General features: G+C 33.5%; 3 protein-coding genes across 4 annotated transcripts in view; all 3 read right to left on the bottom strand.

The window, feature by feature from the left end:
- Positions 1–3170: 3170 nt before the first annotated feature.
- Positions 3171–3708, bottom strand: LOC143236189 (cytochrome P450 3A19-like). Its single transcript, XM_076474476.1, has 2 exons — positions 3597–3708; positions 3171–3285 (listed from the first exon to the last, which is right to left on the bottom strand). The coding sequence occupies exons 1-2, from the start codon at positions 3698–3700 to the stop codon at positions 3171–3173; spliced, it is 219 nt and encodes a 72-aa protein (XP_076330591.1). The 5' UTR covers positions 3701–3708.
- A 1445-nt stretch (positions 3709–5153) lies between these two features.
- LOC143236188 (thromboxane-A synthase-like) overlaps positions 5154–20427 on the bottom strand; it is a 140591-nt gene continuing 125317 nt past the window's right edge. Inside the window, exon 4 of the mRNA XM_076474474.1 lies at positions 5154–5356. Coding sequence (XP_076330589.1) covers positions 5169–5356 — 188 coding nt within the window. The 3' untranslated portion in view covers positions 5154–5168. The remainder of the gene's footprint in view (positions 5357–20427) is intronic.
- On the bottom strand, positions 6938–18677 carry LOC143239221 (cytochrome P450 3A9-like). 2 transcript variants are annotated; one of them, XM_076480114.1, is made up of 9 exons: positions 18468–18677; positions 14566–14660; positions 13984–14038; positions 12621–12717; positions 10718–10834; positions 10266–10354; positions 9211–9356; positions 8558–8673; positions 6938–7072 (listed from the first exon to the last, which is right to left on the bottom strand). In XM_076480114.1, the coding sequence occupies exons 1-9, from the start codon at positions 18539–18541 to the stop codon at positions 6947–6949; spliced, it is 915 nt and encodes a 304-aa protein (XP_076336229.1). In that variant the 5' UTR covers positions 18542–18677; the 3' UTR covers positions 6938–6946. The 2 variants fall into 2 exon arrangements, with proteins under 2 accessions (XP_076336229.1, XP_076336230.1); XM_076480115.1 differs by lacking the exons at positions 13984–14038; positions 14566–14660 and having other exon boundaries at positions 18468–18676.

Here is a 20427-nt window from a genome sequence, read left to right as displayed (position 1 = left end):
AGTTATGTGCATTTCTAAATATGTATAACTTAAACATCGATATTAAAATAGATATATGATAATAAATTTATCACACAAGTTATAATATGTTTTATGTGAAATGTGCCTTGAGTTATACATATTTAGAAATGCACATAACTTATACTGTTAAATGTGTATTGCGAAATTCCCGCCTGTTCACTAAATTTGTAGAATATTTTTGAGTGTAAGAATAAGCAATATACGTTGTGTTAAAGCACTAGTTGTATCATCAGTACTGTAAAGCAAGCTGAAATTTCTAGAAACTCTCAAGCTTATAAAATTTACTAAACAAAGCGCGCCAAAAAACAGTATGCATTTTTGGTTTGATACAGTTGGTATACTATAAATGTCAGAAGGTATAACTGTGATTAATACTTGCAAATCAGAAAAAGTACAAATATTTGACCAAAACGTTTATAGATTTTTAACATTAAAAAACCGTTTAATTGCAATGGATTAACACCAGACGTTAGTATTTTTACGAAAACATTGTACAACTTCAGCGGTGAAAAACTCGTGTGTGATTACCGAAGAGGTAGCTAGCTACTCGTTAATGAAGTGAATTGTACCTCCATCAACTCAGATTTATTTTGCTCATTGTGAACAGTCAATAAAATATCCAGTTCCTGACAAAATGGAAGACTCGGTATTGTTTGTAAATTAAAATATACAAATAAAATATTAAAACATAAAACTGTGTATTAGTTTTGCTAGAAATGATTAAATTTTATACTTATCGACATTAAATTGTCTGAATTACAATTTAACTCAATGATATGCTACTTGAAATCGTAATATCAAACATAGACTGGATGCTCATCCAAGATAAATTATGGTACGTATCCAATAGACAGCAAATCTTGTGAAACATTTCCTATAAAGACGTTAATATTTTCTGTAAATTTTAACAAGTATGAAGTTGTTTCAATTGCTAGGCTCATTCTAGAAGACGTTGAAAGAGTGCAAGACGGTTTGCGAGTGTCTTGGCACGCAGTACATATTGCTTGTTTCATCAGTTTCTAAACAGTGGCCTAATCAGTCATTCCTTTGTAAGCTAAGAGATGACAATTTGTTTTGTTTTTGAATTAGCTGAACTCGCTGTTTATTATGGAGTATTGTAAGACTAGAGGGAAGGCAGCGACTTTATCACACCCACCACCAACTCTTGGGCTACTGTAATCAACGAATAGTGGGATTGACTGCACATTATAACACCCCCATGGCATGTTGGATTCCTAAGTGATGACACGTGATACTGTATGTTTCGTTACCGTTTGAAGTGTCAATCTTACTAGGAAGGTTAATGCTCCTCCTTTCTTTATGTATCAGCTTCAGGGTCAAGAGCTACGAGCTGAAACAGCTTCCTTCCAGGCACAGTGAAAACAATTTACAACACGGGTGTAGTTTAAATTGTCAAGGACAGTGACTAGCTTTGATGACACTTGAAGTACACCAGCAAGACTGTACCTTGCACTAACAGCTAATTATTTTTGTTGTTCAACTGTTATAATGAAGAGTTGTGGTGTCACTGTTATTCCAAAATTAAGTGACCGATTTCTGTTTCGAACAACAGCTGTTTTGCATCTTACATTCTAAATCTGTGCTTTAATTTTGACATTTAAACTTTGAAGGGAATCCAAGGCACTTACAGCATCTGCACTTTAAAACACAAAAACACTGAGAAAAAAGAATTTTGATACTAAAATTCTTTTATTCATAACATTTAAGTACGTGACAAACTCAGCACAGCTTCTAATTTAAATTGTTTTGTGTGATCAGTTAAACGATATTCAGTTCAGTTTTAACGGATGTAATTTCAAAAATGGAATACACCACATTACGGGCACATTGTGTAACTACGTTTACATGCATAGAGTGACAGGACAAGAACTACTGAGACCACACTTCTGCACGTTTTTCAATTATTAACGACACCTGCTTGGCTTAAATTAGTTCTAGTTTATTATAATATTCAAGTGGTACCTGTTAAAAAATACGAAAATTTATTTAGCAAAATGAATGATCTATATTCTAATTTAAACCTAGCTTAGCTCTGTTACAATATATTCATTTTTCACTGTAGCTTATTCTACGATAACTAACGTGTCTTTTACTCTTGGCTCTTGAATTAGTAATAGGAGGAAAACGGAATTATTAGTTTTACGACAACAAACTTAACGAAAAAATTTCGTGTTTTTAGGTTTAATTTTTTAAAGGAAAGACTTGTGAAATCACTTTGAAGTGGTATGGACATTCACTTTGGGAAATTCTAATTGAATAGAATAGTGTATCAGTTTCAAAATATTTATTATTAAGAGAAGAGAAGATGAAAGTTGTGCCAGTCAAGAGGAACACTATGGTCTCCTGACATTTGTGTACAGTACAAAGTGTTTCTAAATTACAACTTTATTTATTATGAGTTATGACAAAGTGATTATATAAAAGTGTGATAAAAACAAAAAGCTTCTCTCCCCTCTCACGATAGGCTTATAAGACTAATAATCTGGTTTAAATACACGAAGTTGGAATAGTACAGACAATCTATCGTGCAGCTTTGCGTTTTACAGCATACAAATAAAAGATTTAAAAGCTTGAGAACTTTGGAATAGAAATTTGCTCATTTAATACAGAAAAAAAACAGCTCATTCCAGGTTAAACAATGGACAAATCTGTGAAAGTCTCAGATTTTGTATCTTTTTAACCATTTTAACAGGTCAATAATCAATAATAATGTGTTGTTCTCGGGTCTGTTGACATAAATTGGTTTACGCCAACTAGCTGCAGTGTTATTGTTGTTTTAGTTTTTTTTTCTTCTTTTTCCTCACGTGCTGATTCGCTTGCACATTCAAAATCACACAATTATACAGGTTTCGTAGTTAATATGTTTATATACTTCTTCAAATGACTTATAAACACTTAAGAGTCACTGTATATCGACAATTAAAAGGATCGAAAAGTGTCCTACCTTGGTCTCTGAGCAACGGTAGAAACGGAAGTTTCTCAGTACATGAGCGAGACAGAGTTTAGCTTCTAACAAGTGTTTATGTGTTTTTTCGTACAGCAAAGCCACAAAGAGCTATCTGCTCAGCCCACCGAGAGGAATCGAACCCCTAATTTTAGCGTTGTAAATCCGGAGACATACAGCTGAACTAGCGGGGAGCGGCTTCTAACAAAGCGAATCTCATTCCCAAGCAGTTCCTGTGACCAGCACCAAATGTTAAGTAAGTATCAGGGTGACGACGTTTCTTGTTCTCTGGAAGGAACCTACAATAAAACCGATGAACGTGATGTTTAAAATATAAATAAACTATTTTTAGTTTACGAAACACTGAAGTGGGGGACATTTTGATGAATACTACAAAATTGATTTATCAGAATCGAAGAGGTTTAAGAAAACAATGACATCATTCCATAAGTCACCCGGATTACCGCTGGAATCTAATGTTGCAACGCCATTTACTAACTTATTACTGGCATATCTCTCATTTTTAAATGATATATGTTGCCCAAATTATTAATAATAATATTTTTATATACCTTAAAGGAAATACTTCGACATAGAGGAGAAAACGAACCTTTCCGAGTCGAAGATGTTAGGCTCAGGATAATACTTTGGGTCATGGTGAATTGCGTAGATAGGAATTTGGACGATGGTCCCTTTTGGTATCGCGACTTCCATGTCTCCTAACTCTTAGTAAATGTTAGCCCTTCTCTCGAAGCTGGTGAGGATATGAAAATGTAGTTACATAAAAATAAATATGTGTCACCTGAATATTTTTCATTAGAACAGTTTAACTTATAACTCTACTTACAAGGAGGCGATTGTGTGGAGTCGTAACGTCTCTGACAAAACACAATCAAGGTAGACCATTTTCCCTATCTGTTCGTAGTTAATTCCACCCTGAAAATAAACAGTTTGGTTTTCTCACATATCTTTGTAGTAAACTTACATATCAGGTGCATCGAGGCAGCTGTGGTAACAAACGAAGAAAAAGAATGAAATATTACCAGTTGAAAATTTTCAGTGACGACTACAGAATAGAAACGATTATGTAAAATCGACGAAACTTCAGAAAGAAAATTAAACAGTGTTCAAACATGTAAAATACACATTTGTTTTTATACTGAATGTTTTATCTCTCATAAGTAAAACATATTTCACTTTGGTGCTATTAAGCTATAGATATTAGACACACATATGTCAATATAGTACTAGAAAATAAAGCGCAGTGCAAATATTTTATCAAACGAACTACAGATTAAGATATTCATTTAAAAGATACTATAGTTACTATGGGTCTTTCAAACTTAATAGTGCAATATAAACATTAAAATATACCATTGTAATAGGAAGCTTGAAATATATATATATATAACAAATGGGGCCCCGGCATGGCCAAGCGTTAAGGCGTGCGACTCGTAATCTGAGGGTTGCGGGTTCGCATCCCCGTCGCGCCAAACATGCTCGCCCTTTCAGCCGTGGGGGTGTTATGATGTGACGGTCAATCCCACTTTTCGTTGGTAAAAGAATAGCCCAAGAGCTGGCGGTGGGTGGTGATGACTAGGTGCCTTCACTCTAGTCTTACACTACTAAATTAGGGTCGGCTACCATAGATAGCCCTCGAGTAGCTTTGTGCGAATTGCAAAAAACAAACAAACAAACAATATAACATATATATATATATATTAATTAAGTTCCGTTGCACTACAATGTTCATGACAAAACTAACTGTCAACATACAATAATGTAATGTAAGTATATATATGTATTTGTTATTGATGTCTGTCGCAACACATACATGAACGTACCGTGTAAGCTGTAAAATTATGCCACTTGTGTGAGAGCATAAATTTTATTTTGAAATGAAAACGTCTTCGGCCATATCACCCAAAAGCATAGGTGACTTTCCAACTTAGACAAAACAATCAAAACAGATACTAAATTAGAAACAAGGTAACAGATTTAATAAGGACCAACAAATTTGAATTTTTGCTGGTAAGAAAAACATTAAACTTAGTATTTCTTTTTTCTATATTCACGTCTATTATATATACCCACACACATACACTAATATCTTCACATTATATCAGTGCCTTAAAATTTCTCGAAGACGTATTATTCAAAATTCACTCACTTCTTGGTTAAATTAAAACTGGTTACAGACGTAACTTACGTGTTCTTCCCAGATGTGATCAATTTCTTGGATCAGTTTCTCTTGGCACTCTTGGTTGAGAGCCAAACAAGACGCACAGTAGGTTAATGCACTGGCTGTTGTGTCGTAGCCAGCCAGGAAAAACAATATGCTATTGGCCAAAATGTCATCTCGTGTCATAACTACGAAAAAAACATCGGGAAACTTTACAGAGAAGAAAGCGATGCTATACGTCAGTTTTCACTTATCGTTCTGTTTCGATATTTTAGCCTGCCGTTTTCAAACAGTGCACAGTTGATTGATATTTATTAGAAGATAAACTATAATGACAACAATTTTTTGAAATAACGACTCGAAATATTGCAAGTAAAAAAAAATCAAAGTTCACTAACTAGATTTAGGTATTCTTTACCTCAAGGTCAGTTTAATATTATTTAGAGAAATAGAAGAGAGGTTTGCATACTTCCTCTTACTACCACTCATTGTATCATGTGAAAAACTTGATAACCAAAGTTATTAGGTTCTTCTAGCGAGAGTTATTCTGGTGTACATCATATGGATCACTTCGCAACTTGAAACGGACCCCTAAGTAATATCCTTCTACGACAGAATATTAATTTTAGTTTTTTGTGTTTTTTTACAGTTGCAAACTTTCAGATGTCTCAAAGGGGAGATATTAAAATAAACGATACAAACAAAACAAATACATATTCAAACACATTCTTGTTTTTACCAGTTTTTCCCGTTTATGCTTTTATACTAACATTTCTTTCAATCAGTTGACGAAGAATGTCTTAATTTTCCTTTCGTTAAATTCCCTCATAAAAAGAAACATTTTTGTTATTAAAGTTACTTTTAAATTTAACCGTTCAACATATATGTAGACTGATCATTCGATGTTGATTCCAATATCAAATATAATAAATTATCAATAATTATAAATTTTCCGGTAATTGCCAGGTTGTTGTTTGTAATTAAACACAAAGCTACACAGTGAGCTATCTATAGGTATCAAAACCTGGACTCTAACGTTCTAGCTTCGCATACATACAGCTGTGCCAATAGGGGGCCTATCGAACAGAACCACTTTGATACATTCTACTGTTAACTGTTCAGAAAATAGAACACACACACAAAACTAAGAGATTCTTAATTAAAATTGCAATATCCACAACTTTGCCAAAACTCCCATGAAATATTCTAACATTTTATAGAGTATCTAATTATTCTACTTATGTTCAGTTTTACTTGTACATTACAGAATGAGAAAATTAATCCACACTTTGAAACAATGTTGTTTGTGTATGAGTAACTATATAACAAAAGTTTGAAACAATACGATTTTTTTTTCATGAATCTACATGGAACTTTTAGGACTGCAACTGAAAGCCAGAAAGTTATTTATTTATTGTTACTGTAATGCTACACTACAGGTAGTAAGCACTCTGTCTAGTATAGGGTATCAAATCTCGCTGACCCAATAAAGGATATTAATGTAGTAATACTTAATCAACGGTAGATTTCAGGTTGTGTGAATCTAGGTGCTAATAATTTTTGTGGGCTCTACATCCCATGTAATTTTACATAGAATAAAACTATCAATGGGCCTACATTAAGACCATGGGATCTTGGGCTCAGCCCCCTCTAGCCCTTACCAAAATAGATCACTGTACTTAATGCCAACAATATAGCATTATTTTAGAGTAGTTGTTCAAACTGATATGAAAGTAATAAATAAGTTTACTCTAACGTTTGGATGGTTTTACCATAAATTAATTATTCTCATCTTCATAGCCATATTCACTGTCCATTAAATTTGTGACTTTATCAAGGACATCTTGAACTTCTTGGGTAGACTGCTGAGCATTTAGCATGAGCTGAAGAAAATCATTTCGTTTCTACAGAAAGGAAAAAAAACACACTTCTAAGAAGAGTTCTAGATGAAGGAGAAAATATAATATGTGTATAGTTACAACTATCACGGATACTGTAATTTCAAATCCTCCCAAAATGTGTGAAGTTTAAAGTTACAGGAAATAACTTACAATATACATACATACATACTTACATACAATATAGTGTGTATTGTAACTTGAATTAAATAAAAAATTAAGATTATACCCGTTTAATAAAAGCAAAAAATGATTGTAAAGAGGAAAGTTACTTGGACTTGCTCTTTATAGCAAGATTACAAACATCTGATTGCTTGTATAATCAAAGTATACAGTTTTACTTCAGACAGGATGAAAGGGCATTCTCCTTATGTAATTAACCTTTTATGTTCTATAAGCAAGAAACTGGGAGGTTGACAAATAATAATAACAATAATAATGTACTACTCCTGTTTGAGTACACCCTGCTTGCTTACCAGAGTTATTTTGTGTACTAGAAATACAATTTCCCAGTGCCCGTTTCAAAAGTGCAGTCGAAATATAATCCATAGGAGTTATGTCTAATGTCTCGACCAGTGTTCTCTTTGTGGGGAATAGCATTAAAACCAAATTCATTACTCAGATGCTTGAGATATTCAATGATTGAAAAGAATATGTTTCTGAAGAGAACTATCTTATTGAACACACACCATGTTAACACGATTTCCATAAGACCATTCTTTATTATGTTATGTATTATTGTTTGGGAAATATTGACGGATCTTTCTTTGACCTTAGTATTTGTGGGTTCTTACCTATTACAGAAAGCTTTGTTGTTTTTTTTATTCTTTTTAAATTTTTGTGCAGAGCTAACAGAGCATTATCTGTGCTAGTCATTCCTAATTTTACAGTGAAAGACTGGAAGGCAGCTGGTAATTTCGGCCAACCGCAAGTTGTTTGGTTATTATTTTATCAATGAAGGATAAGGTGGACCATCACATCATAACATCCCCACACCTAGGGAGACACGTATGTTTATAGGACAGAGATTAGAACTCCTGACCTGCAGATTGTAATTACCATAATCACCAAGCCACGATAAGCCATTACAGAAGGTAACACTGCTGGGATATGTTTTATTGTAGGGCTTTATGTACATGTCTTAACTTCAAGTTGATACACATACTACTAATTTTTTTAATAATGTCTTTAAAATATAAATGTTATACCCACGTTGGAAATTCAAAATATCCCCTCTGAGCATCTTTATGATGTTCACATGAGAATATTTTACCCCAAAATATTGTTCAATATTCAGTGACATCACATTATCCACAAAACATGAATTATTTTCAAAACGTATTTCTTATACATTCCAATCCACCTAGAAAACATGTAATTTGTTGATGCCATGAGATTGAGTTCTATTGGTAAAAATCGTTTGAATATAATGTACTCAATCCTCTGTATACACAAAGAAAAACAATAAAGATGTTTAAATATCGATCTTACCTCTTTCTGTTCTTGCCTGTATTCAATAATTTGATTGCTGACATTTTTGAAGAAGTCAATAATTTCTTTGCTAATAAATCTGATACCAAAAAATCGAGCTAATTTCGGGTTGATAACTATTAGAAGAAAGAAATGCAGAAAATCGAAACATTTTAAGGTAATTAAAAGTAATAGAGACACGCAACACATTAATTTTTACTTAAAAAGCGTAACCGTGCGCTTAACACGACACTTTAAAAGTAAAGAAAATTTAAAGGAAATCTAATCAAAACTAGTATTTACTTTATCTAATTTATATAAAAAATATTCAATAATGTATTTATGCACATCACTAGAAGGAAATTTATTAAATTATTTATAGTGGTAAAGATAAGCACTTTATCTCGCTTTTGTTGACAACGATAAAATCAGGGGTTCGATTCCCCTCGAATGACTCGGCAGATAGCCTAATGTGTCTTTGCTATAAGAAAAGGACGCATGTACTCTTTCTTTCGCCTTTAAACCACGTTTATCTAAGATTACAGTGACCCCTAGCGATTTAGACGTTTTCATGTGTAGCTCAGTCTTTTTCGTCTATATCAATATTTTACGAAATAAAAATTCTTAATTTTCTATATATGTGATTATAAGAGCTATAGAAAACTATTTCTTACGCCCTAGAACTTGCGTAAATGTGATGTCTCTGTTGAACTGTGTTCGTGCGTAAGTAACGAAAGGGTTGTCAAGGTTTTTATACGAATCAATACGAGTTCCAAAGGCACAAGTTGCAATGGTATCCATGGTAAAGGCGCCAAACAATCTAAGGCATTTTACAAAGAGCACATTTTCAAAAATAAAACACACATAAAACTTTGTATAAAGATCTAATAAATATCATCCCTATTACTATAGTTTTTTTTAATGTTTAATGATCAACATAATCGGTTTCCGAATAAAATCCAACTGGTTGAAAGACAAATACATTTAGTATTACCTATTTATATTTTCATACTTTCGCAATTAAGATTGTACATGGGTAACAATTAACAAGGTATATTCACAATGTTCAACTTAGAATACATGATGCTAATTGTAGAACAATATAATGCAATATAATTGCTAGCAGTGGTTTTTCACTTCACGTGGTTATTCATATGAAATTTCACAATATTTAATGAATTACACCTGTCAAAAGTATTTATAACACCTAATTTTAACGTAATATTTCAGTTTCAATTGCATCACCATGTCCCAATAATTAGGTTCCATTTCTAGGACATTTGATGTAATGACATCAGATTATGTCAACACCCCAGCAATGTGGACCAACCACATATAAACAAATAGAAATGTTTAACTTAAAACGTACTTTATTATTTGTATGTAATTCCTAGATGGAGAGTTCAAAAACCCAAGTTTATTTTACGATTCTACATGCCTGTAGTAAGTTGTTTCAAAACGAGCCGTTATAAACATTACACACGCACTTACATTGTTCATGTAGTTAAGTGATTTACCATGACAGAAGTGGTGTTGAAGTTTACTCTAAAAACCATCTGTGGCGGATTTATATACGAGTTCGGTTTAAATATCTTTTGCATAACATGTAATATTTTTAAAGATGTGCTTATATTATTCCAAGTGTATTTTTGTAGTTTAGGGACCAGCTGTACAGTACTTAGATGACAAGATATTCGTGTTGTACGGATAGCACAGAGTTCTAACGAACCTTTTGCAGTCAATAACTTTATTTTCATTGGCAGCTTCCTCAAGGTTTCGAATTAAGCTTTTCACAGTGTCTTCAACGAGCTCAGTCATCTAGAAGTCCCAAACAACACTGATTATATAAGATGAAACATTTACAGAATATTAAAAAAATAACGTAAAAAATCAACACCAGAGAAAAATAAAAGATGTAATACACCAGGTTTCGCACGATCACTTCACATCTATATGATAAATTCGAATTATAGGGAACTGAAGAAAGACAGTTACCAGAAACTTCGATGTATTCATAATTCTTCAATGTTCTATAATGCTTTTCGCTCACTTCTCATTCTTAATTTAATCCCATACAACAGTTTATTTATTTTCACCGACATATAGCAGAAAAGAAAATTAAAATTACAATATATCGAGTAAATAGACATTTTTACAGTAACACATGACTAATAATGATACCTTTTTTATGTTACTGGGGCTGAATGTTGGAGAAATGACACTTCTGGTTTGTTTCCATTCTTCCCCACACTGGATTGATAGAAATTTGCTGAGAATGGGATCATCAGCCGAAAATACCTGAATCAAAGTAAAATATAAGAAATTCTAGAGGTACAATGGCAATAATCCACTAAAAGACAAACATACGAAGGAAAGAAAGGAGTCTTAGTAATAACATCTTATTTTTTCAGTTATGATCGACATATTACAGGAAATAAAAAAAAACTAGTCGATTTTTTACTAGAGGAGTACAGCCATGTGCTGTAAAACTGGTAGGTTTCATTGAATTCGGTAGAAAAAGTTTGAAACACAAATCATAGTGTTAGGTTGAACAGAAATAAACGTTGATTTTGAACTGCGAAGACAGTAAAAATATAAACCAGTGTTGTAAAACCTGCTTTAAACAAAGTAAGCACTATTTGCTTCAACACACTTTTGCCAACATGTAACGATGCTGCTTACGCCCTTGATATAGAAATCAGAGTTTCTATGATCAAAATTTCTTGAAAGTTTCTCTGCAGCTGGCTGGTTTTGAAAGCGTTTATTCGTTCAAAAAGTTGTCAAAGAACTCGAAAAAATATAATTCTGTAGGAAAACGGTCTGGGTAATAAGGTGGATGACGAAGAACCTCGATTCCCAATTCATTCCGTTTTTGCAGCGTCATCCTAGACAGGTCTCATTACTACGATTTTGTTTATCTTCATTCGACTTGTACAGAATCCACTTATCTACCTTTTTTCCTCACACTCAGGTGGTTGGCAGTAGTTAATTTGCTTGTCCCTTGCTTTTTCTGCATTCTCACATATTGTTCTGCGAGGGTCTGTCTCAACTGCTTTCCTCAATGTGTCTTCGACTGAGGATAGCTTCCTTCCACGACCTTCGTCGTCTTCAAGACTTTCACTTCCATGTTTAACCTTTTGGAACCAACGCTGAACTGTACGTTCAATAACACAAATATGGCAAAATGCCTGACTGATGTTCCGTCTTGTTTCAGTAACTTTTCGTCCAAGTTTGAAGTCATAGAGAAAAATCAGACTAAATTCATTTTTTTCCATGTTGCCTTGCGGTTGCGAAACTTACTCTGTGTAGAGTTGAAACAGCAAACAATTAAGACACCTTGTAGGAGACAAACGTTGGATTAAACCAACTAACCAAAGATAAGTTACTCAATATTCAGCTTCTAAATGTCATCGGAGAATTCCGACATTTATTTCTGGACAACCTAATATTTCAAATAGAAAAAATTACATAAACAGGTACAGAATTTATTAGGTGTTGTATGAAATCGCTTTGATTACGATTTGTTTAGTGTCAGCATTAAACATGAGTTGGGTGACACTTTTTGGGTTACAAACTGACATCAAACTCACACTTCTAGTATAAAATTAGTTACGCAGATTGTTTTAAAAAATCATAGACTTAGAAATGGAGTTATTATTTAAGTGAATAAATCTGTAAAGAAACCAATTATTAAATCTATTCCGCATATAAACTGTAAACTTATATTTGAAAAAGCACTGATTAAAAACAAATCACTTTAGACATATGACGTACAATAAGTTAAAATTATACTACGTAAAGAAAAGTGTCACGTAATTTATGAACAGATAAGACTAAATTACACGAGTTAATATTTTAAATAAAACGATTAAGGTTAAGTTTTCAACGACCGGATTAGAGCCGCTTTTATTTAACATTAATATCTGAAGACAACGTTAAGTTCTGCCACTAGAGGTGCAACCATTATTTGTTAAGGAGAAAGGTAAGAAAACACAGGAGCCAGGTAACTGGTTGAGAAATCATATTTTAGATGCTACAATAAATGGTTGTTTATGTAAAGATGGCGAATAAAATATTTACTTACTCGACGATCGATGAAAGCATGAAAATCCTTGATCGTAATCAACTTTATAAGGTCTGGATCTCCCATCACTAACACTGGGTTTGTTCCTTCGAATTTCCTTGAATACATATTTCAAGACTGTTGATTATAATCACTTACATAATAAAACTAGTGAAAAAGTAATTCAGTTTTCTTATAAAATCTATTTTTGTTTTTCGAAACGTATGGAAAATTGAAGATGTTTGGCTCATATTTTAAAAGTTAAAATACGTTATTAATGTGTAAACAAATTATTATAACAGTCGATATCTGTCAGTATTTATTAATGACCAAAATGAATGAACGAACTCAATTAACCTTCTGCCTTAACACGAGTCTCGAATGATACTTAAGTTAAATTTTTCAGATAAAGGATGTCACAATCTTACTTCAATTTAATCTACTCTTTGTGTATTCACGAGTTTTAAGTTACATTGGAGACATCCCGTAACGATCACTAAATATGAAGTTTATTTTTACAGGTGGTGCAACTGTCCATCGTTGCACTCTTGATTACTAAGTTATTATCATCAATTTTATGTTGTGTGTGTATGTGTAATTTAAGGGTTAGTACAAATGAAGAAACATCAAGCACTTATTGAGAGTATGCGCAGTGGATACAAGCTTCACAAATTAAGCAGATACACAAGATGGTTATTTTTCATATTTCTTAAAAGAAATTGATACAAAACACTGACTTTTTGTGTATACATATATATACGTTTTGGAAGTAAAACTGTGTTCTGTTGGGTTCTGTTGCTCAGCGTAACGTCTGAAGATCATTATATAAAAAACAGGGTTTCAGTACCTGTTTTGAGCACAGGACATCTAACACATTTTGTAGCTTTATGCTTGAACAAACATTCAGTTAGAAAGTTTATAATTTCATAATATAAGTTGTTTAAATACTAGAACTTCACATATAAATTGTTAAATTGAAATATAATTACTGCGCATGCTCTGTGTCGCTATACGACTGGGGTAATAACACTTAATTGAGTAACATGGGCAACGGTCTTCTCTATTGGAGAGGGTCTTGGGCATATTAGAGACAATAGCAACAAAATTATACAATTACGAAACTTGATTTTGTAATATATATTGATATTTAAAATACCTGTCGTACCAAACGTTTTATACATACATACCTGATTACTATTAAAAGGACTGCATTTGATATATTAACAAGTTTTATTAATTAATACGAGCATCTTTATTTAACACTAACCCGATACACTATCAAATGGAGGCATTCTTCTTTAAACACGATATATCGAAATAAAATATTCAAGTTCTGTAAAACACCATGTTTTACTGCTACCAAATGAATTAAACTGAACTATACCCATAAATATTTCCATATTTATTGTATCTTTCTTCCTCTACTTCATGAACAGGCTGGAATGGAGAAAAATATTCAGGTTGTTAAACACTTGAAGTTTGAGTTTTACGAAGAATGAAAACAAAAAATTAGCATGTAAAAATTGTTTAACTAAAATCAAATATACGTTTGTCTGTTAAATAATTCACTTGCCAGTTTGGTTAAATTTTATTTTATTTTTGGTTGTGCTGTTTACTGTTCTTAAGCTCTTATACAAGGTGTTCGAAAAGTCACTGTGCACTAACATATTTAATAACAAACATGTTTCAATACAGAATACAGGAGGAAAACATATATGACAATTATAAACAACGTTGAAAGTGACCACCGTTGTTATCAATACAGGCCTGGATCCTTCTTATTTTGTTTCTAAACACCGCAATCAGTTGCTGGCTTAAAAAAGACTGAATAAAATATGAATACAAATCTGCACAGTGACTTTCCGAACACCTTGTACATAAAAAGTTCAAGTATGGATGAAGAAATGACAATTGTAAAAACTCACATTTTATCTTTATACCAAATGATAATGTAATATGACTAACTTGCTCAAGTTATACAGAACACTTTCGTATGGATATCTGTTTTCGATCTCTTTTATTCCCATTCTTTTACAAAGGCCAACATTCCTTGTGAAATACCTAGGAAGTTACAGTAGCAACGTTATTAAGGATACCTCACGTATCAAACGTATCCATTTACTGTACACAACGCAAGGATTTAAACAGTAACTCATGATACCTTATTCAATGTTGTAATGTTGTATAATAAATTATTTATTTAAAAAAATATTAGAAGCTTTCTGTAAATAGTGTTCAGTTGTAATAAATTTACGAACCCACGCTAGAAACGTGTCACAAGGTTACAATCAAAATGGCTTTTGTTCCCTCTGGATAATTAGAGTCTACGCACGTGACTACTTACAGTACTCTACATAAATTTTCCAAACTTACATAAATACAGCTGCTCGTATAAAAACAACAAATACAATCAATTCTCTTATTCAAACGCAAATTAAACGGTATTTTGATATTGTAAGTTTTTTTCTCTTATCATTTAGTACATGACCAAACAGAACTGATTACACGACAACACTTCAGTACTAGTTGTGACTATTAGATCAGAAACAAGACCGAGCTAGAAATCAGAAAGAATCTCAGAATCAGAAAACCCACATTCACACTGAAGCTGCCCATCAGAAAATAGACACTGGGATGTGGACATTCCGTTCTGTATGTTGATTGCAAAAGCTTACAAATGGTCAAGCAAAGAACGCGAGAAGTTGACCACTCAAATAAACTGGCACAGTAACCAAGCTCTACAACATCACACCTTGAAGTTTTCACACGACCCCATGCGGAATTTAGATGTTTCAAATCAGATCTTGAAAAGACAAAAACTCACTGTTCCATAACAACGTAGTATTTTTTAGTCCCACATTGTATCAGTGTTGCGACACAGTATGAAATGGAAACCATTTCACTTGAGAGAGAGAATGAAAGAAAAAAAAACGACTTTCTGTTTACACGTAACTGTGTGCGGCTACCCACTCGAGTTATGCAAATACATGACACGTGCTGTTCGACCTACTTGATTAAACTATACTATTAAACCTTACTCTGGTCAAACAAATTAACTGAGTTAGCGACGAGCTTGTGCAGGACTTAGGGTTAAATTTGGTTCGTTTAAAATTGTACATAAACAACTAGCTAGATAATCTTTAACGTCAAAACTGAACGGAATAAATCAATGTAAACAGTCATGAGAAAAGACTGGAACAGGAGAACACGTTTATTGAAAGAAACAAAATTTTCAGAATATCTTTTTATCATTATTAAAAATAAAAATAACTCTTAATTATACGATTTTTTCAGATGGAAGCTTCATGGTTAATGCCACTAAAATTCTGGGTTCTATCCTCCCCATTGGACAAAGTGCAGATAGCATATTATGTAGATTTGCTGTAAAACAATACCATTGGCTATAAATAACGACTTTTTTCTACCCATTTTGTCTGAAAAAAAATTAATTTTTTTTCAATAAAGTTTTCTCCGAAAAAAATAATAACAACATCATATACAAAACAAATGTGAAGGACAGCAATATAGATTAGAAATAAAATGTTCAACCCCACGCACATATTGGTTTCTTATGGAATAACAGTAGGTGTCATTTTTTGTCTCTATTAATGTTTTATTAAACTTCCGTTGTTTAGTGCGTGTATTATATCCACTAAAAACAATTTGAGAAAGAAAATCCGAACGAACGTAATATAAAAATAAAGCACGAAAACATTCAATTTTTATTTCTCTCTTTCGTAAACGCTCGACAAATCTAATCTCAGCACTTTAGTTTCCAACTACAAGTTTTTTTGTGAATATTTAAGATGTAACTAAAAGTTATAATTTCTATTCTTTCCCGTGTTCAAGCACCAGTTGTTACAAACTCGGTAACGTTTTGTCAAACAAGATCACAACTAATTCATCAGTTTAGACGCACAGTAAATAAATTCCTATAGTTGAGTGCGAGTAGTTAGTCCCGTTGTTGTTGTTTTTTTTTTTTTGGAATTTTGCACAAAGCTACTCGAGGGCTATCTGTGCTAGCCGTCCCTAATTTAGCAGTGTAAGACTAGAGGGAAGGCAGCTAGTCATCACCACCCACCGCCAACTCTTGGGCTACTCTTTTACCAACGAAAAGTGGGATTGACTGAAACATAATAACGCCCCCACGGCTGGGAGGGCGAGCATGTTTAGCGCGACGTGGGCGCGAACTCGCGACCCTCGGATTACGAGTCGCGCGCCTTACGCGCTTGGCCATGCCGGGCCAGCCCCGTTGTTATCAGTATCTGAAGTACTAAAATAAAAATTTAAGTCGGTACAATTACAAATGCGTTCATAGACTTAATTTTCTTTGGTATGAACATTCTAGAGGAAATTACTGCTATCAGAATTGTGTAACCGGTGGGACAGCGGTAAGTCCGGACTTAAAGTTAAAATCATGGTTCGATTACCTTCAGTGTACCCAACAGATAAGTCGATGCGGAGTTGCTCTAAAAACAAATCAAATCAAACAAAAAAGGCTTTCAGCATTGAAACAGAAATTATTTGCGATGTATTAGTAATAATATGAAAGGTTTGGTTCTCAGGTACACTGGCAGCCAGTTACAGGTAACCCCACAGATGTGGTATTAAGTACACTGACAATTAGTTAAGTATAAACCAGTATTCACATTGAGGAAATAAAGTACAGAGTAAAGTTTGAAATAGGGAGAGAAAACTCATGTAAACAAACATATGACATATTCATTCACCAAACTGCACTCACATATTACGAAATTGGCGAACTTTTCTTTCAGTTGATTTTAACTCTTGGTGGAGAAGCTTTGTAATAGTTGTTTTGAAATAGGAGAACAAATGATCATGAAATACGCATTTTTTAATCAGCTGGAGAGTCTATACGTAAAATACCATAACTCAAAGCTAGGTATTTCAACAAGTATTCCGAAACTTGTAGGGAGGAGAGCCTCTATCCAAAACTCGTACCAATTTGAAAAGCTAACTGTCCCACTCTTTAAAATAGGTTTATTCAAACTGAGGTTTGATGTTCATGTTTGCAGAAACTAATGAAATTGTTTCATAAATATTGATAGAAACAAAACTTCTTCACAAGCTACATATCTGGACACATTGTACTGGCTTCTAAAGTAACTAGTAATGTAAATAATGTTGGACTTATTTCCCAATCAGTAATAAATTTACATCTTCAGTACACACATATTCACATATTAGATGGATCTTATATTTTACTGACTTTCGAACTTTGGATTACGTGCTGGTACTCTGTCATATGAAAGGATCAGGCTTCAAATTTGCAGCCCGTAGTGGCTCAGCGTTAAGTGTGGGGCTTATTATGCTAAAAGTGAAGTTATTATACCAGGTTTGAGAAGATTATGGATAGCCTCTTGTGTAGTTTTACGCTTTAAAACCTACAAGAAAGAAAAGTTTTGTCACAATACCTAATACTGGTTTTATGTGTATGTGAACACACAGACTATTACTAATAAGTATTGCACCAGTATATAGGGTTAGGTTTACCTGTAGAAACAAAGAATGGAATAATTATACGTTTTTTATATTTACTCTTTACTATGGAAATCAGCTTGGACGTTTTGATGAAACTTCAATCGTCTGGCTGGTGTGTAGAAGTGAGGAGGTGCACACAGTCAATAACAACTACAAGGAGGTTTAAGCTTATTAAATAACACATAACATCCAGCTGTCGAACCTGTAAGTTGCTGTTGATCGTTATTTGTTTAATGAGGCGTAGGTTAATAGATATCCATTGTAGAGTAGTGTAACACAAATAATTTAATTCAGAACTCTTAACGTTTGTGTGTATACAAGAATCACAATAAGAAACATACTCAAGGTAACATGACAGTTACTCACCAATGTACAGCTAAAAGAGCTGCAATAATGTATACCAGCCAGTTGGGGACAAACAGAAACCCTAGTATCTCCATGTGTCAAGAATCTCCAATGTGTAGTTCTGTCTAACTGAACTCCTTCTATACCTGTGAAACTATACCTACATGTACATATAATACTATATAAATCGTTTATAAGAAAACTTAATTGATGACATTCATGAAACGACATACACGTCGTTTTATACACTGCTCAGAAAGGAAATGGTTCGAGTTCATTATGCGTTGAAGGGGTGTTTATGTACTTGAGGGGATATAAAACAAATCGTGGTTTTGTACATTGTTACAAGAAATAGTACAACAAAGAGAAAAAGTAGTTCAGACAGAAATGGAAATAATTTATTTGTTTTGAATTTCTCTCCAAGCTGCCAGAGAGCTATATGCGCTAGCCGTCCCTAAATTAGCAGTGTAAGACTAAAGGAAAGCAAGATAGTTATCACCACACACTGCCAACTCTTGGGCTACTCTTTTAACAAAGAATAGTGAGATTGACCATCACATCATAACGCCCCCATGCCCGAAAGGGCGAGCATGTTTAGTGTGACGGGAATTCGAACGCGCGACCTTCGTATTACGAATCGAGCGCCCTAACCATCTCATCATGACAGGCATTTTCAGTGATGAAACATCGAAGAGTTATTACAATATATTATGTTTTCCCAGTTGTTTTTTCTTTAAAGGACGAACACAAAATTTGAAGAACTGAGAAAAGAGCTGTAACTGAACGTTGAACGCTTGATGAGGAGAAACCTACTCGAAATTAAAAATGTATCTCAGAACGATTGGTATGGGTATTAACACTTTCACTGATAAGGAGAGGACAAGATTTTTTAACCTGAAGGTGAACTAGAAAGGTCGAAACGTTGTTCTCCTTATCAGTAAAAGTGTTAATATCCATACCAGCAGTACTGAGATACGTGAATGTTGAACTGATGTCGAAAAACCAAATAACAAAGAAAGACTAACAAGAATCCGCCTTCTGAATCTAGGGCTGCGGTTCTTCTTCCCGAATTTCCCTATTTTACAGCACTACAAATCTTGGTTCGATTTCATTCGGTGGATTCATCAAATGGTTACTATGACTTTTCTGTAAACCAAACAAATACGCCATCTTTCAAGTTCAGCCAAAACTTGCCAGAACATTTCATCCTATTTACAGTTAACCCTAACTCACAAAGCAGAACTTCAGTTAATGCAGTCTTATAGGGTCAGGCTCACTAGCAGAAACAAAAAACTCTGTTCGTAAAAATGACGTCATTATGCTCTCAATGGAATGTGTTCACTCACTGATCCTAAAAACAACATTGTGATGTTATTAATGTAAAGTGTTAACTTATCCCATCTAAAACGACGTAACAATACCATTATCACAAATATTAACTCACTGAATCTAAAAATTATTTCATAATGCAAATAATGTAAAAAGTTGACTCGATGTATCTAAAAGCAACATGACACAAATAATGTAAAGTGTTTGTTTGTTTTGAATTTCGCAAAAAGCTACACGATTGTTATATAAGCTACTCGTTCCTAATGAAGCAGTGTAACACTATATCGAAGGGATTGACGATCACGTTATAACGTCCTCACAGCTGAAAGGATGAATATATTACTAAAAATGATGTTATGATGCCATTAATGTAAAGTGTTAACTCACCGTTCCTAAAAATGACAATTAATGTTAAGTTTGTTCGTTTGTTTGTTTTGGAATTTCGCACAAAGCTACTCGAAGGCTATCTGTGCTAGCCGTCCCTAATTTAGCAGTGTAAGACTAGAGGGAGGGCAGCTAGTCATCACCACCCACCGCCAACTCTTGGGCTACTCTTTACCAACGAATAGTGGGATTGAGCGTCACATTATAACGCCCTCACAGCTGAAACGATAAACATATTACTAAAAATGATGTTATGATGCAATTAATG

This window comes from Tachypleus tridentatus, chromosome 13 (assembly GCF_004210375.1).
Source record: "Tachypleus tridentatus isolate NWPU-2018 chromosome 13, ASM421037v1, whole genome shotgun sequence".
Classification (NCBI taxonomy): Eukaryota; Metazoa; Arthropoda; class Merostomata; order Xiphosura; family Limulidae; genus Tachypleus; species Tachypleus tridentatus.
The sequence above is the reverse complement of the archived record's forward strand: the minus strand, read 5'-3'. Positions and strand labels throughout refer to the sequence as shown.

Excerpts from the sequence above, each read along its gene's own strand:
- LOC143236189 (XM_076474476.1), bottom strand. The coding sequence starts at position 3,700 with ATGGAAGTCGCGATACCAAAAGGGACCATCGTCCAAATTCCTATCTAC. Across the intron at positions 3,286-3,596 it reads AACATCTTCGACTCGGAAAG|GTTCCTTCCAGAGAACAAGA; the intron begins GTTCGTTTTCTC and ends GTTTTATTGTAG.
- LOC143239221 (XM_076480114.1), bottom strand. The coding sequence starts at position 18,541 with ATGGAGATACTAGGGTTTCTGTTTGTCCCCAACTGGCTGGTATACATT. Across the intron at positions 10,355-10,717 it reads GCCCCAGTAACATAAAAAAG|ATGACTGAGCTCGTTGAAGA; the intron begins GTATCATTATTA and ends TGGGACTTCTAG. Across the intron at positions 7,073-8,557 it reads ACAGGCAAGAACAGAAAGAG|AAACGAAATGATTTTCTTCA; the intron begins GTAAGATCGATA and ends TCCTTTCTGTAG.